Source organism: Callithrix jacchus, chromosome 4 (genome assembly GCF_049354715.1).
Source record: "Callithrix jacchus isolate 240 chromosome 4, calJac240_pri, whole genome shotgun sequence".
Taxonomy (NCBI): domain Eukaryota; kingdom Metazoa; phylum Chordata; class Mammalia; order Primates; family Cebidae; genus Callithrix; species Callithrix jacchus.
The window spans coordinates 63,764,781-63,780,097 of NC_133505.1; the positions used below are offsets into that span (position 1 = coordinate 63,764,781).

General features: G+C 33.3%; 1 protein-coding gene across 2 annotated transcripts in view; it reads right to left on the bottom strand.

Annotated features, from left to right (window-relative positions):
- The window catches only part of HMGCLL1 (3-hydroxy-3-methylglutaryl-CoA lyase like 1), a 156,674-nt gene that overhangs the window by 48,647 nt on the left and 92,710 nt on the right, over positions 1–15,317 (bottom strand). Inside the window, exon 8 of one of the 2 annotated variants that reach the window (XM_035295940.3) lies at positions 11,711–14,366. The exons of the other annotated variant lie outside the window; for it this stretch is intronic. Within the exon in view, the coding sequence (XP_035151831.3) occupies positions 14,319–14,366 (48 nt within the window). The 3' untranslated portion in view covers positions 11,711–14,318. Of the gene's footprint in view, positions 1–11,710; positions 14,367–15,317 lie in introns of those variants that run through there. 2 annotated transcript variants of the gene reach the window in all.

Here is a 15,317-nt window from a genome sequence, read left to right on the forward strand (position 1 = left end):
CAAGCTCTTTACCCTTGGAGCTAACATAGAAGCTCACAATGTATCTTTTTATGAACAGAAAATCCTAATTGTAATATAGCCTGTTTATCATTTATTTTCCATTGTTAGCCTTTCTTATGTGTTATGTAATAAGTCTGTCTATGCAAAATATTCCTCTGTTATTTACTTCATATTTAGACTTACAGTCTTTGTGTATAAAGATTAAGACTTTTTTTCTATATGAATATTCAGTTGAACTAGCAGCATTTATTGAAAAGATCATGCTTTTCTCACTGAATTGTAGTCATGATTTTATCACAAATCGGGTAACTGTGTATGTTTGGATTTCTTTCTCAGCTCTCTTTTCTGTCTTTTTGATCTGTATGTCTATTCTTGTGTTGCTATTATGCTGTCTTAATTATTTTAGCTTTATATTAAGATTTGTTATCTGATAAGTTCCTTAGATTTGAAATTCCTCTTTTGGATTATCTCTCTTTCGCTTAAATTTATAAAACTTCTCTTCATAGTGTTATGTTACTTTCTATGTAGCAGTGTAACATGTCTGTTGTTCAATCTATGCCTTACTGTTTTATATTTTACTGATATTGCAATTGGAAATGTGTTATTTAATTTCATAACCAATATTTGTTACTAGTATATATAAAAATACTGGTAATTTTTATATATGTGGTTATATTCTACAATCTTCCTAAATTTATTTATTGATTTTAATCGTTTACCTGTAATTTATTTGGAAGTTTGAATACCCAATTATGGCATTTGAAGTCACAATAATTGTATTTCATCCTTTCCAACTTGCACATTTTGTTCATTTCCTTTCCTTATTGCACTGGCTAGGATACCTACTTTGCTAAGTTTGTCAAATAATTTACTTCATCACTTGAGATAATCACAAGATTTTTCTTTATTTTATTAATGTGGTGATTCTACTGATTGGTTTTCTATGTTGAACCAGAATATCTGGGATAAATCCAACTTGGTTGAAATGGATTAGTCTTTTAATATGTCACTAGAGTCCCTTTGAAACATTTTATTAGGATATAGTGAAATATATTTGGCTATGAGTTTTCTTTCTTCAATAGCTTTGTAGGATTTGTGATCAAGGTTATAGTGGACTCAGGAAATGAGTTAGGAGGGGGTAGAACAGTGGAACTCAGAATGACTGCAACTAACATCACACTGTTGCCTCTATAGCAACAGCTGCTCTTAAAGCAAGTTATGAATTTGCTCCCCTTATGTGTAAGCCTTGTTTTCAAAATTATAGGTAAAAAAACAAAAACTGAATAGTAAAAAATACTGGATGCATAAATGTATTTTAATGGAAGAATACATATATATACTGTATATGTATATATATATATATATATATATATATATATATATATATATAAAACCATTGAGATAATCTTACCTTTTTCATTTTAGTATTTTTTTCATGGTAAATAGATACAGTAAAGATATTAAGAAAGAAATCTTTCCCTAGAAATTGATTCTTCACTATTATCTTTCTACCTAAATTCAGAAGATGAAGACTATGGCTCTGACCATCTTTGTGCCTCTGAATTGCTCTCTTTTTTTGCCTACCATCTGCCAGTGAATTGAACTATGCATGGCTTTAAGTAGTTTTAACCTTAAACCAAGCCTAAGCTGAAAGAAATCTCTCATCACATAGTTGGCATGTGCATTTTGCAGCTGAAGAGACTGAGTTTATGGAGATAGGGACCATCCTCACCAGGCTTGGGCTTCATACAAGGACCATTTACTATGCAACACGAAAGTCCTGTAGCAGCCTTTCCGCATTCATCATGGGAACTTTAACTGTCAGGCAGTCTAGTATCTGCTGAGAAAAAATGTTGCTAGTCCTGTTTTCTTAACCACAACACTTTAGACACAAATAAACTACATATTTTTCCTCATTTTATGCTTGTTTTTTGGTGCTGCCTATTTTGTTTGCATTTCACTATGTGCTGGGATACATCTGAAACTGTGGGATGTGGTTTATTTAAAATATGAAATCCTAATAAAATCTCGGCAGTTCAATAAATTTCCAGAATCACTTTCACAGACCAATCAGTTACTAATCATTTGCCACTCTCATCCTACCTTTTCCATTTATGTAACCAAGAGTGATCTTCATGTAATCTTATTCTTTCTCTTTATATTTTCCTTTATATCCATTTTTTATATTAGCACAGCAGGTCAGAACAATGTAGACACTCATTTAGAGACATTTAATAATTTACTTTTTAGAATGAAAAAAATAAACTTGACTTCAGTATGTGAAAGCCTGAATATTTAAAGGATAAGCAAAAAGTTAATTGCAAATGTATGTGCATGTCGATTGCTTTTATTCACTTTGGCTTACCACAGTTCAACAGGATTTGTTATAAAGTACATTACCCACTAATCTAATCCAGAATTTCTCTGCTTACTAAAGAAGGCAGTCTTTCTAATGGGATCTTGGATTACTAAGAAGCTCAGAATTCTTTTTATAAATTTACCATTTCACATTCCCATTACCAACATTTTTTTCTTTAAAAATTTAAAACAGGTTCAAATGCTTGCAGAGGTAAAAGAAGTAAGAGTTTCTCCAGTGTTTTCTTTTAGTAGTTTCACAGTTTGAGGCCTTAGATTTGTCTTTCTTGGGTAATACCCTACAAAGCAAAAGTGGACAAATCACATCAACTTAAAATAATGTGATTTTAAGGGATTTCATCTGATTAAAAAGCTTCTGCATAGCAAAGGAAACATTCAACAAACAAACAACCCACTGAATGAGAGATAGTATTTGAAAACTATCCATTTGACAGGGATTAATGACATAATGCATAAGGAGCTCAAATAACTCTATAGGAAAAATCTAATAATCCAATAAAAATGGACAAAAGATCTAAAAAGATCCTCTCAAAGGAAGACATATAAATGGCAAACAAGCATATGAAAAGTTGCTCAACATCACTGATCATCAGACAAATGGAAATCAAACAATAATGAGATTATCTCACATTAGTCAAAATGGCTTTTATCCAATAGACAGGTAATAACAAATGCTGCTGAGGATGTAGAGAAAAGGGAACTCTTGTACACTGTTGGTTAGAATATATATTAGTACAATCACTATGGAGAGTGGTTTTGAGATTCCTCAAAGTAAAAATAGAGCTACCATATGATCCAGCAATCCCACTGCTAGGTATATACTCAAAATAAAAAAAATTAGTATATCTAAGAGATATCTGCACTTCCATGTTTAACTGCAGCACTTTTCACAAATAGCTGAGATTTGAAGTGATCTGTGTCCACCAATAGACAAATGGATAAAGAAATGTGGTATATGTATGCAATGCAGTCAGCCATAAAAAAGAATGAGATCCTATTATTTGCAACAACATGGATGGAACTGGAGGTCATTATATTACGTGAAATAAGCCAGGCACAGAAAGACAAACTTCACTTAATCTCACTTATTTGTGGGAACTAAAAATTAAAACAATTGAGCTCATGGAGATAGAGAGTAGAACAACGATTACCAGAGGCTAGGAATGGTAATGTCGTAAGCAGTGGAATGGTTAATGGACGTAAAATAGAGTTAGAGGGAAGGAATAAAAGATCTCGTATTTGATAGTGTAACAGGTGACTACAGTCAACAGTAATTTATTGTAGGCTGGGCACCGTGGCTCATGCCTAGAGTCTCAACATTTTGGAGGGCTAAGGTGGGTGGACTGATTGAACCCAGAAGTTCAAGACAAGCCTGGGCGACTTATGAAACACCTTCTCTACAAAAAATACAGAAATTTTCTAGGTGTGGTGCTGCATGCCTGTAGTCCCAGTTGCTTGGGAGGCTGAGGTGGGTGGATGGCTTGAGCTAGGGAGGTCGAGGGTACAGTGAGCTATTTAGCCTGGATGACAAAGTGAGACCCTGTCTCAAAAAGAAAATGTATTTTACATTTAAAAATAATTAAAAGAGTAGAATTGGAATGTTTGCAACAGAAAGGGGAAGTGCTTGAGGTGATGGGTACTCCATTTTCCTTATATAATAATTATGTATTGTATCCCTGAACCAAAATATCTCATGTATCCTACAAATATGTACAACTATGTACCCCCCCAAAATGAAAAAGAAGTGAAATACAATAAAGGAGATCTACAATCTTAGAGTATATTCAGTCTGTATAAGCTAGTGAAGGCATATAATTATATGCATTGTATGCCTGAATCAAAATATCTCATGTATCCTATAAATACATACAACTACTATGTAGCCCCCAAAATTAAAAAAAAAAAAGTAAGTGGGAGACAAGAGACAAATGAGATCTCCACTCTTAGATTAGGCTCAGTCTGTGTTAGCTAGTGAAGGCATGCCTATTTTAAGGGGCCCCTTGCAACTTAGTTCCAATCTATTTTTTTTTTTTTTGGCCACGCAGTAACATAAACTCACTTTATAGACAAGTTTAAAATTAAATTCACAATAAAACAGAATTTCAATATTAATTTTCACAATTTTGGAAAATAAGCAATTTTATCTATCTCTATGTATCTGTCTGTATATCTATCTACATCTTTGTGCACCCAGACCAAAGAGTAAAGCAGTATTAATATTTGCCGTAAGATAATTATTTACTAGTGTTCTTTTTCAGTTGAACATTTCAAGTTAAATGCCCAAGAGAGGCTCCCTCTTACTATTTCTTCTGCTTTTTACCTAGTGCACATACAAAATTTCCTCAGAAACATAGTGCTTTTATTTCCATTTCTTCATAAAATAGTCACATCTCCCCAACTTCATCACATATGAACCCACTTGCCTGGAATTTGAGACAGAAAAGAACTTCTAATACTCTGATTCTACAATAAGACACCATGATTTTAAATAAGCTAAAAAACACCATTATCACTTTGGCAAACATTAATATTTGTAAATGACAATTATTTTGAATTAACATGGTTTTAGGCATACCCTTAATCCTTAGGAAGTTCTGTGTCTTTTTTTTTTAAAGAATGCAAATGAGGCAATAATGAATCAAGGTAAAATTTAAGAAGTTGCCTTCACCTCTTTATTGAAGTTATAGCTTAGCAAATAAAGATAGTCCTCCTTCTTTTTAATATTTTATATTTTTTAGTGGATGCAGCCGTAGATATTCTTTTAAAATTATTCTGTTGGCCTCCTTGCAGCTGAAGTGGGTATTAACACTTATAACTCTAAGGTCTGTTATCTATAAAGCCTTGTATGTTTTCAAAGGAAAGTGTTCCAGAATGTCTATTTAGAAAAATAAATAACATTTTCTTTCCTTTCAGAATAGAAACAGTATTCTTTTAATTTGGACCATCAACTTAAAGCCATGGGTTTTGGTTACTGAAGCAAATGTTTCCTTTAAGAATGTTTACTGAACTGAAAACATTTTACTAAGAAATGTGAGCTTTATTTAGTTATCTGCAGTTACTGTGAGATCAAAGTAAAAGGAACCTAATTCTCAAAGCATCCTCTTCAAACCTCAACTTTTTTTACCTCAGGAAATTCATGTCATGAAAATATTTTCCATATCCTGCAACGAAAGTTTTCCCTCAAGAAATTTCTCAAGGTATTCATATGTTAATATAAATAAATTTTAACTTTTTTATAAAAATCAATATAAGAATGTTCTGAGAAATTTGAATGAAGGGAGGAGCGATTGATAGAACTGAAGGAAGATACAGTTCAAATCTGAAAGATAAACAGAAATATGTATTATAATGATCCCAATCCAGAAGAAATCTATGGAATCATGGGCCTTCTATAGGAAAAAAACACCCAAATTTTATTTTTATACAAATAATAACTTGAATAAATTGAAAAATACACCAATTTATTGGATTGGATCACTGAATATTATCATTAAATCAATTCTTTGTAAATTAATCTATGGATTTAATATAATGGATATTTGGGGGATGTAGTTTTGAACAAATTTAGTTCAAATTCAATTAGACCATATATATATAGTCTACATATGTAAATATGTAGTCTACATATATATGTATATATAGTCTACATATATATATATAGTCTACATATATAAGGTCTAATTGAATATATATAATAGACTATATATAGAGAGACTATTGATATATAGATATATATATATACTATGGATATATATAATAAACTATAGATATATATATAGACTATATAGAGACTATTGATATATATATGTATATATATATTTTATATAAACAATCAAGAAGGATTGTTTTATTTATTTTTTTGAAACAGATTCTCACTCTGTGCACTGGCAAAGTCTTGACTCACTGCAACGTCCACATCCCAGGTTCAGATGATTTTTCTGCCTCAGCCTCCCCAGTGACTGGGAGTATAGGCACGCCTCACACACTTAGCTAATTTTTGTATTTTTAGTACAGATAGGATTATACCATGTTGGCCAAGCTGGTCTCAAACTCCAGTCCTCAGGTGATCAGCCACCTCAAACTCCCAAAGTGCTGAGATTACAGGCGTGAGCTACCATGACTGATCAAGAAGGATTTTATTAAAGGACCAAGACATGTTATGTCAGATTTAAAATGTAATATAAAGACACATTAATTAAAAGTATGTCATTTGCACAAAATAAATAGGTCAAAGAGATGGAAAGAGATGAGATGAGTGGGGTTGAAATCCTGATTCTACTATCTTTCAAGTAGGAGACATTGAACAACTTCCCTAAGCTACAGTTATGTTATTTTTTAAAATAAATAAAGTTATAAAAACTATTTCATGGGACTGTCATGAGGATAAAATAGAATAACTCAGGTAGAACATTCCAAAAATTATTAATATCAGTTATTGTTATCACAGAATAGAAATTCCAGATAGAGACTCAATTTAAACATAGTATTTGTCACGGATGAACATTTTGGATTAGTGGGGAAATAATGGGTTTGGTAATAAACGAATAAAAAAATGTCTTTATATAAAAATAGATTTTTATCTTTTACCTTGAATAAAAAGTCCAGTTGGGTTACATATTTTATTGGAAGAAATGAAGTTAAAGAAAAGATAGGTAGTCATGTACACATTCTTGGTGTATTAAAGGTCTTTCTAAGCATAACTCCAAAAGCAGAAGGCATAAAGGGATGACAACATGGGCAATTCTTGATCCTCATTAAACTTGACCCATATATAGCATTTAACACCTCTTCCTTCTTGGAACCCTTTTTTTAGACTCTAGGTCTCAAGACTCTCAGGTTTCTCCCACTTCAAATATCACTATTTTTCAGTCTCCTCCAGCTACTCTGCTGTGATCTCCTAAGGATGGAGTGTCTCGATGCCCCATTTAGCATCTTCTACACTCTGCTGGATTTAAATATGATCTATATGCCGCTTATGTCCTCAGTGAAGACTTCATATCCCTTCCCAATTCTTATATATGCAACTGCCTACTCAAAAGCTCCATCTAGATGTTTAGCAGATTTCTCAAATATAACATGCCCCAACCTGAAATTCTAATCTTTGCCCACAAATATTGTCCACTCAGCATTTTCTGTCTTGGTTGATGGCAGTTTCATCCTTCCAGTTGCTCATGCGAACAATTGAGTGTATTTGTGATCCTTACTCTACATCTAATTCATCATGAAATAAATTCAAATTTAAAAATACATTTAGAGGCCGGGTGCGGTGGCTCACGCCTGTAATACCAGCACTTTGGGAGGCTGAGGCGGGTGGATCACGAGGTCAAGAGATCGAGACCATCCTGGTCAACATGGTGAAACCCCGTCTCTACTAAAAATACAAAAATTAGCTAGGCATGGTGGCGCGTGCCTGTAATCCAAGCTACTCGGGAGGCTGAGGCAGGAGAATTGCCTGAACCCAGGAGGCAGAGGTTGCGGTGAACCGAGATCGCGCCATTGCACTCCAGCCTAGGTAACAAGAGCGAAACTCCGTCTCAAAAAAAAAAAAAAAAAAAAAAATACATTTAGAATATGCTTACCACTCTTATAGTTACCACATTTATGCAAACCATCATTATTTGTTTCCTGAACTATTGAAATTACATCCTTTCTAACTTGTCTTTTAATTCTTATTTTGCCCCCTCCTTACAGTGTAGTCTCAACAGAGCAGTCAGAATAACCCTTTTGAAATGCAAGCTAGAACTGCTCAAAACCCTATAATTTTTTTACATTTCACTCAGAGTAAAAGCCAAAGAATTTACAACAGCCTGCAAGAATCCTCTCTTCCTCTCCTCCTTACTTATCTCCAGCCACACTGGCCACATTGGTGTTTGCTGAACACATGTTAGAATCTTGACTGTAACTATTCCCTTAGACTGAAATGTTCTGTTCCCAGTTGTGAAGTAATACCCTTATCTATCCCAGTTCTTTGCTTACATCTTTTCTTAAAATTGTCTTCTCGACCACCTAGTTAATACTGTAACCTGCCTTGCTTCACCACCCCTCCAAATTTCCCATCCTCTGTTTATTACTGCATGGTCTCTTTAATTTTTGTATAATTTTTATCACCAATTAATATGCTCTAAACTGTACTTCTATAGTAGGTGTGTGGGGTGGGGAGGGGAGGGAGGCTGTTTCTATCATCTGTACTCCCTTGCCAGAATATGAGCTACTTGAAGACATGACAATGCTTTCTATCATGCTTAAGTGCCTAGAACAGTATCTGGTAGTAGTATGCTACCAGATATATGTTATATATGTATATATATATATATATATATATATATATATATATATATATATATACATATGTTAATATATATATATATATATATATATATATATATATATATATATACATATGTTAGAGGAATTAGTCCCATACACAGTAATATGCTTCGATATATGTTTCTTAAAATATCTTCCTAAATTAATAAATATAAATGTAAAGCACATATGAATTACACAAAACAAGCTTTGAAAAATAATTCTACCATATATATATGTTAGATAGATACCTTAATACTTAAGTAATAATACCTTAACATAAATAGTTTTTAACGTTTATGAGAAAAAACATTTCAATACAAAGAGCAGACAAAGAACAAGAACAACAATTGATTAAAAAATACAAATAATCATTAACCGTAGGAAAGAACAGTTCAGCCCCACAAAACAAATGCAAACAGAAATTAAAATGGCATATCAAATGTAAATCGAGTTAGTACCATTTTACGTTATAATATCATTGTAAGTGAGGTTTGCTGAATTTAGCAATATTATATAAACTCAGTGAGTGTATAGGCTGGAAATAACCTTTCTAAAAACTCTTGACTTACATAATATATCAAATCCCTCTAATGATCATACATTTTCCCTGAAAATCCATTCTAAAGTATGATGAATAAAATATTAGAAATAAGAATGTTCATTTTCCGTATATTAAAATAACTGCTCCCAATCAGGAGTCAGATCAGTTAAATTAACATACACATTTAACATACACACATGTGATGGTAGGCTATTTTGGTTTTAAAAATCGTATCTGGGGCTGGGCGCGGTGGCTCACGCCTATAATCCCAGCACTTTGGGAGGCCGAGGTGGGTGGATCATGAGGTCAAGAGATCAAGACCATCCTGGTCAACATGGTAAAACCCCATCTCTACTAAAAATACAAAAAAATTAGCTAGGCATGGTGGTGTGTGCCTGTAGTCCCAGCTACTCAGGAGGTTGAGGCAGGAGAATTGCTTGAACCCAGGAGGCAGAGGTTGCAGTGAGCCAAGATTGCGCCATTGCACTCCAGCCTGTGTAACAAGAGTGAAACTCCGTCTCAAAAAAAAAAATCATATCTGGAAAGGTTTCCATAACAAGAATGCTAATCATAATATATTAAGCAAAATAAACATGGACCTCATGACTATTATCTACATGGACACACATGCACAACATGTATGTGTGTGTGTGTGTATATATATATATGTCTATGAAAATATATATAATACTTACATATTAATACTTATTTTAATAATTTAACACTAGTTTCCTCTGTGTGGTAGAATTACAAGTAATTACTTTTTGTGATTTTCCATATTTTCTAAATATTTTAAAAATAAACTTTTTATTTATTGGAAAACAAGCCAATAAACTCAATTACAACTGCTTTGATCAATAACAAAGTAGTAGATGTAAAGTGTAGGTTTCATAGTCCACACTATTTTATTTGCCAGGCAGGCCTTCCAGAAGTCTACTTGCCCAAGAGGCTCCTGGAATACATCTAAAAATTATTCCCACAATATTTTTGGGGGCAACTCTGCAGCATATCTGTGGCCCTGTGGAACATGAACTCACAAAATGTGGATTATTATCATTAGCAAATAGGTCTCTGCATCTGTTCTTATAAAGCTGACATTACCTTGGAAAGATTGATATTTTAATGACATCCACCTGTACCCTTAGCGTCATTATTCACTGTCCTTCTCCCTAATGCTTATCTTTTACCATCCTCACCTTACATACACTAACAAGCAATTCTTAGTCTCAGTGCTTCTGCGTGGAAATAACCTCTCTCATATGTTTCCTCTACCTTATCTTACCCCTTGTCTGTTTGGGCTGCTATAAAGAAGTGCCATAAGCAGGGTGGTTTATAAATAATAGAGATTTATTTCTCACAGTTCTAGAAAGTGGAAGACTAAGATGAAAGTGTCAGCAGAATTCGTATCTGGTGAGGGCTGTGTTTAGCTTTGTAGATAATGCCTGGAACCTTCTTTCCTCTTACCCTGTCCACACATGGAAGAAGTGGCAAATAGATTCCTTTGGGCCTCTTTTATGAGGGAACTAATTCTATTCATGAAGGCAGTCCTGATCTCCTCCCAGAAGCCCCTCCTCTCAATACCATCACGTTGGTGATTAGGTTTAAACATAAACATTTTGAAAACACAGATTCAGACCATAGTACCCCTCATCATTTTTCACCAGGAGCAACAGGATTGCAATAGTGTTCTCTTTAGTCTCTGTTCTCCAGAATTTTTGTACTTTTTTTTCTTTACAATACCCAGATTCATACCAGTCCATCCTCTACATAAAATTTAGACTAATTTCTTTAACACAAAAAATTAATCAAATGATCCCTAATTAAAAACCTCCAGTGGCTGTCTATTGCCTTCAGTATTAAACAAAGCACAAAAACAGACAAAAACAAGAAATACTTCACCCCATGTTTCCTGCCGAGCAACTCCCCTGGGTTACTATAACACTTAAAGTTTGTCTCTGTTCCTACTGGAAACTCTCCAAGGTTGGTAACCTGAGCTTTTTTTTTTTTTTTTTTTTTTTTTCCAGACAGAGTCTGGCTCTGTCACCAGGCTGGAGTGCAGTAGCATGATCTCAGTTCACTACAACCTCCACTTCCTGGGTTCAAGTGATTCTCTTGCCTCAGCCTCCCGAGTAGCTGGGACTACAGGTGTGCACCACCATACCCAACTATTTTTTTGCATTTTTAGTAAAGACAAGGATTCACCATGTTGGCCAGGATGGTCTCAATATTTTGAACTAGTGATCCACCCACCTCGGCCTCCCAAAGTGCTGGGATTACAGGTGTGAGCTACTGTGCCTAGTCCTTGAGCTTACTCCTGTATGTATCCTTCCCAATACTAGGCCACCTGACTGTCTGAATTAGATTAGATGCATACATTAGTACAAATACACACACACACACACACACACACACACACACTCTCTCTCTCTCTCTCTCTCTCTCTCTCTCTCTCAAGGTAAACAAACTGTAAAGGAAAATAGAACATTTTTCAATACAATGGACAAAAATAAAATTTTATTTCAGGCTTGGATGACACAGGGTACTGTGATTTTAACATTTCTTGAAATCTGTTAAAGTTTCCATCAGCAAAAGACACAAATTTTATAAAATTGTATTACTTAATCTGAAAATTCTTTAGTAGAAGTAGGTAGCCATAACCTGATTCTTACAGTTAATCATATTTATACAGATGTTTTTAAAAGTTAAGTCAGCATAACAAATTTAGAATGTGGATAAATACAACTTGACTTCTTGCCTATGCAATTTGACATGATTCTCATATTTTATTTGATAGATTAAAAAATTATTGAGGAAAAGGTGATGTTTCATCATGATTTAAAAAAATTAACCAGTTTACCTAGCAGCAGAGAGACTGTTACACAGAAGATAGTCAAAAAACATTTTTTAGGTTAAATTTGTATTTTAAAATAATTCATAAAATAATTCTAAATGATTCCAATTGATAGAAATAATTTATATTGTACATTATGCTCTCTATTGAAGAGTCATTTATAAATAAATAAATAAAACTTTGTCAGTTCCAGATGAGAGTTCCAACTGTTTGACTTAAAATGATTAAATTCTCCACATCCTCCATTACATTGGTTTTCAATCTTTAACCCAACCTTCAATGACACTATTAAATAAATCTGGTATTCTAAACTGAGCAGTAATTTTATAAGAATGAGCCAGTGTGATCTAACAATATATATTACTTCCATTTCATTTAAACCCAGAGTTAGAAATATTTTGACAATATATGAGAAAGTTGTTCAACTGATAAAGCTAAGAGATTCCTAAATTTTGGGCTATTGGAGTTATCAGTGCTTCCAATTGTGTGTGTTGGGGGTAGTGTGTTTAACAGCTGGGCATATAACCATTAACTGGTTATATTACATTAAGCTAAAAAAAACAGTCATGTGAATAGTAGTTTATGTTCAGTACCATACTGGCCAATTCAAACCAGTTTTCCAAAGGAAAAAGTCTGTGTTACATTATATTCAGGGGCAAGAATGTATATGCATAAAATTTCCTTGTAAATATGAACTTTCAAGTGAGAGAAAAAGAATTGAAAAAAAAGAAACATGAAAAGAAATTTTAAAATAAAAAGCTTAATATGTTTTATGCAAACACCATAGCATAACAACAAAATTTCCAAATTAAGGCCATATGTGTTAAGAAATATGCTAGAAGTGTTTGGTTAAAAACAAGATATTAAAAACAAGATTAAAATAATAAGAAGAGACATTTACAGAATAGGTAAGAGGTTCTTAAAAAGGTAATACACCAAAGGAAGAATTGTATCATTATCTGGCCTCAATCTTTACCATAATATAAATTTAAGCCCCTAGAAGAAGAAAGATTAGACTGAGAAGAAACTATTAGTATTAACAGATAATGCTTTCTTTTCTCGAAGGTGATAACTGCAAGGAAAAATTATTTTAAAATTAAGAATGATTACTTTTTAAAAGGTAAAATTTAACCAGAATGAGTTGTCCTGATTTTAAGCTTGAATTATTATGTCTGAAGAAAATAAAATAACAGCTGAAACCTAAGAATTATGTCATACTAGGTGCAATTAGTGATAAAAACAAAGATCCATCATCTTTCATTTTTGGAATTACTATGATCACAATAATGTAATCAAATTTGTCAAGAAAAGCAAACAAAATATTTTGATTAACTCTGTTTTGAATCAAAGAAAATTTCATGAAAAGGGTATGAACATATACTTTGATTTATCTTCTAGTGTAACAGAATTATTTTGCATGTGAGGAAATGCAATTATCCCAATATTATATTCTGTAGCTAACAGAAAAGTCAGTAAAAACTAAAAGTACCCCTTAGGAAGACACTGCTTCAGGAAAATGAAACAGAAAACCACAACACCTGACCTCATGGAAAGTGAACAGCTCCAGTCCTATACTCCATCCTGTAATCTGTCAGTTTCATGAACCTCTACTCTACTTCTCGGTGTATATCTGCACTTCAGGACTGTGCCTATGACCTTCTCAGCCTCTGGATCCCCCAAAAGATGTTCTAACTATCCAATATGTGTTAGAGTTTCCTTGGTCCAGTGAGATGGGACTTGTGGGAATGGAGATCACAATATATGTTATTCCCTATGCCTACTCTTTTATCCTAGAGTATCAACCAACTGAAAATTAATGGTGCTGATGTAAGTGTGGAAACAATGATTTAAAACAACAACAACAGCAATAAAAACCACACAACTGTTAAATAAGAATAAAAAGAAAATCAAACAAGCAAACAAAAAACCCTTCTACTGATGAATCCAGTCTTCATTCTTTTTTAGTTTTCTTACTCAATAAGCACTTGACAATCGATTTTCCTACTGCTTGACCCTTTGATCAGCTTGTAGGAAATGCTGTGGGAGTGGCAGGGCATATTTAGACGTGTTTACTTTCTTTCTCAGTGAGCTTTACTCTCTTGGTGAGCTTCAAGTTTATGATCTAAGCATAGTCTGTTGCATGAAGATTAACCACTTTCATTTTTAGCTTATTACAGTAGAATGAGAACTCTTGTGTTATTTTTAAATATTGATTAACTGGATGTCAGTTTAAAATTTCCTCTAGCTCAGAAGCACCTTTTTCCAGCTATCCATTATACCTGTGGATATCTAGAAATAGATGAAGGTTATATTATTCCTAAAGACAAAAACTAAAGTGATCACCTATTGCCAAAATCAGAGAGATGTTAATAAAAAGATGTTGGAGATGAACGAAAGCATTTATTAGAAATGAAACTGGAGATGAACGAAATTATTAGAAAGTTTACCCATTTTTTACCACTGATATAAACAACCCAACCACACACACACACACACACACACACACACACACACACACACATACATTGTATCCCTCATCATTTTTTACCAGGAGCAACACGATTGCAATAGTGTTCTCTTTAGTTCCTAGTTTTTAGAGCTTTTGTAACTTTTTATCTTTACAGTAGCCAGATTCATACCAGTCCATCCTCTACATAAAATTTAGAGGAAGTTCTCTAACACAAAGCATTGATCAAATGATCCTTAATTAAAAATCTCCAGTGACTGTCCATTGCCTTCAGTATTAAACAAAACAAAACAAAAACAGACAAAAATAAGAAATACCTCACCCCATCTATATGTATATGTATAGCTATACCTATATCTATTACAAGTGGTTGGATTGCTTATGTCAGTGGTAAAAAGGCACTTTGTTCATTCAGACTTCTGTGGCTCAGGAGCCTTGGTTATACACACTTAAAAATCCAACAATCCAACCAAGTGTACTGTTACCAAGGCATCATTCTAGAAATACTGCATCTCATTTCAGTTTTGTACATTACATCCATTCTTATAAATATGGAACTGAGAAACAAAGACATTTATCTGACTAGTAATGGAAATTTTAAAAACTTCTTCTTGAGAAACTAAAAAATAAACTCTGTGAAGAAAGATTTGTTATTTCGTGGCATTTAAATATGGTTTGTTAAGACTCAATCTAAAAACGGAAAGCTTTTGATGTAAAAAGAATTAGGTAAATAATTTGGTCTTTCTAAAAGAATAACAAACATAAGAAAAGCA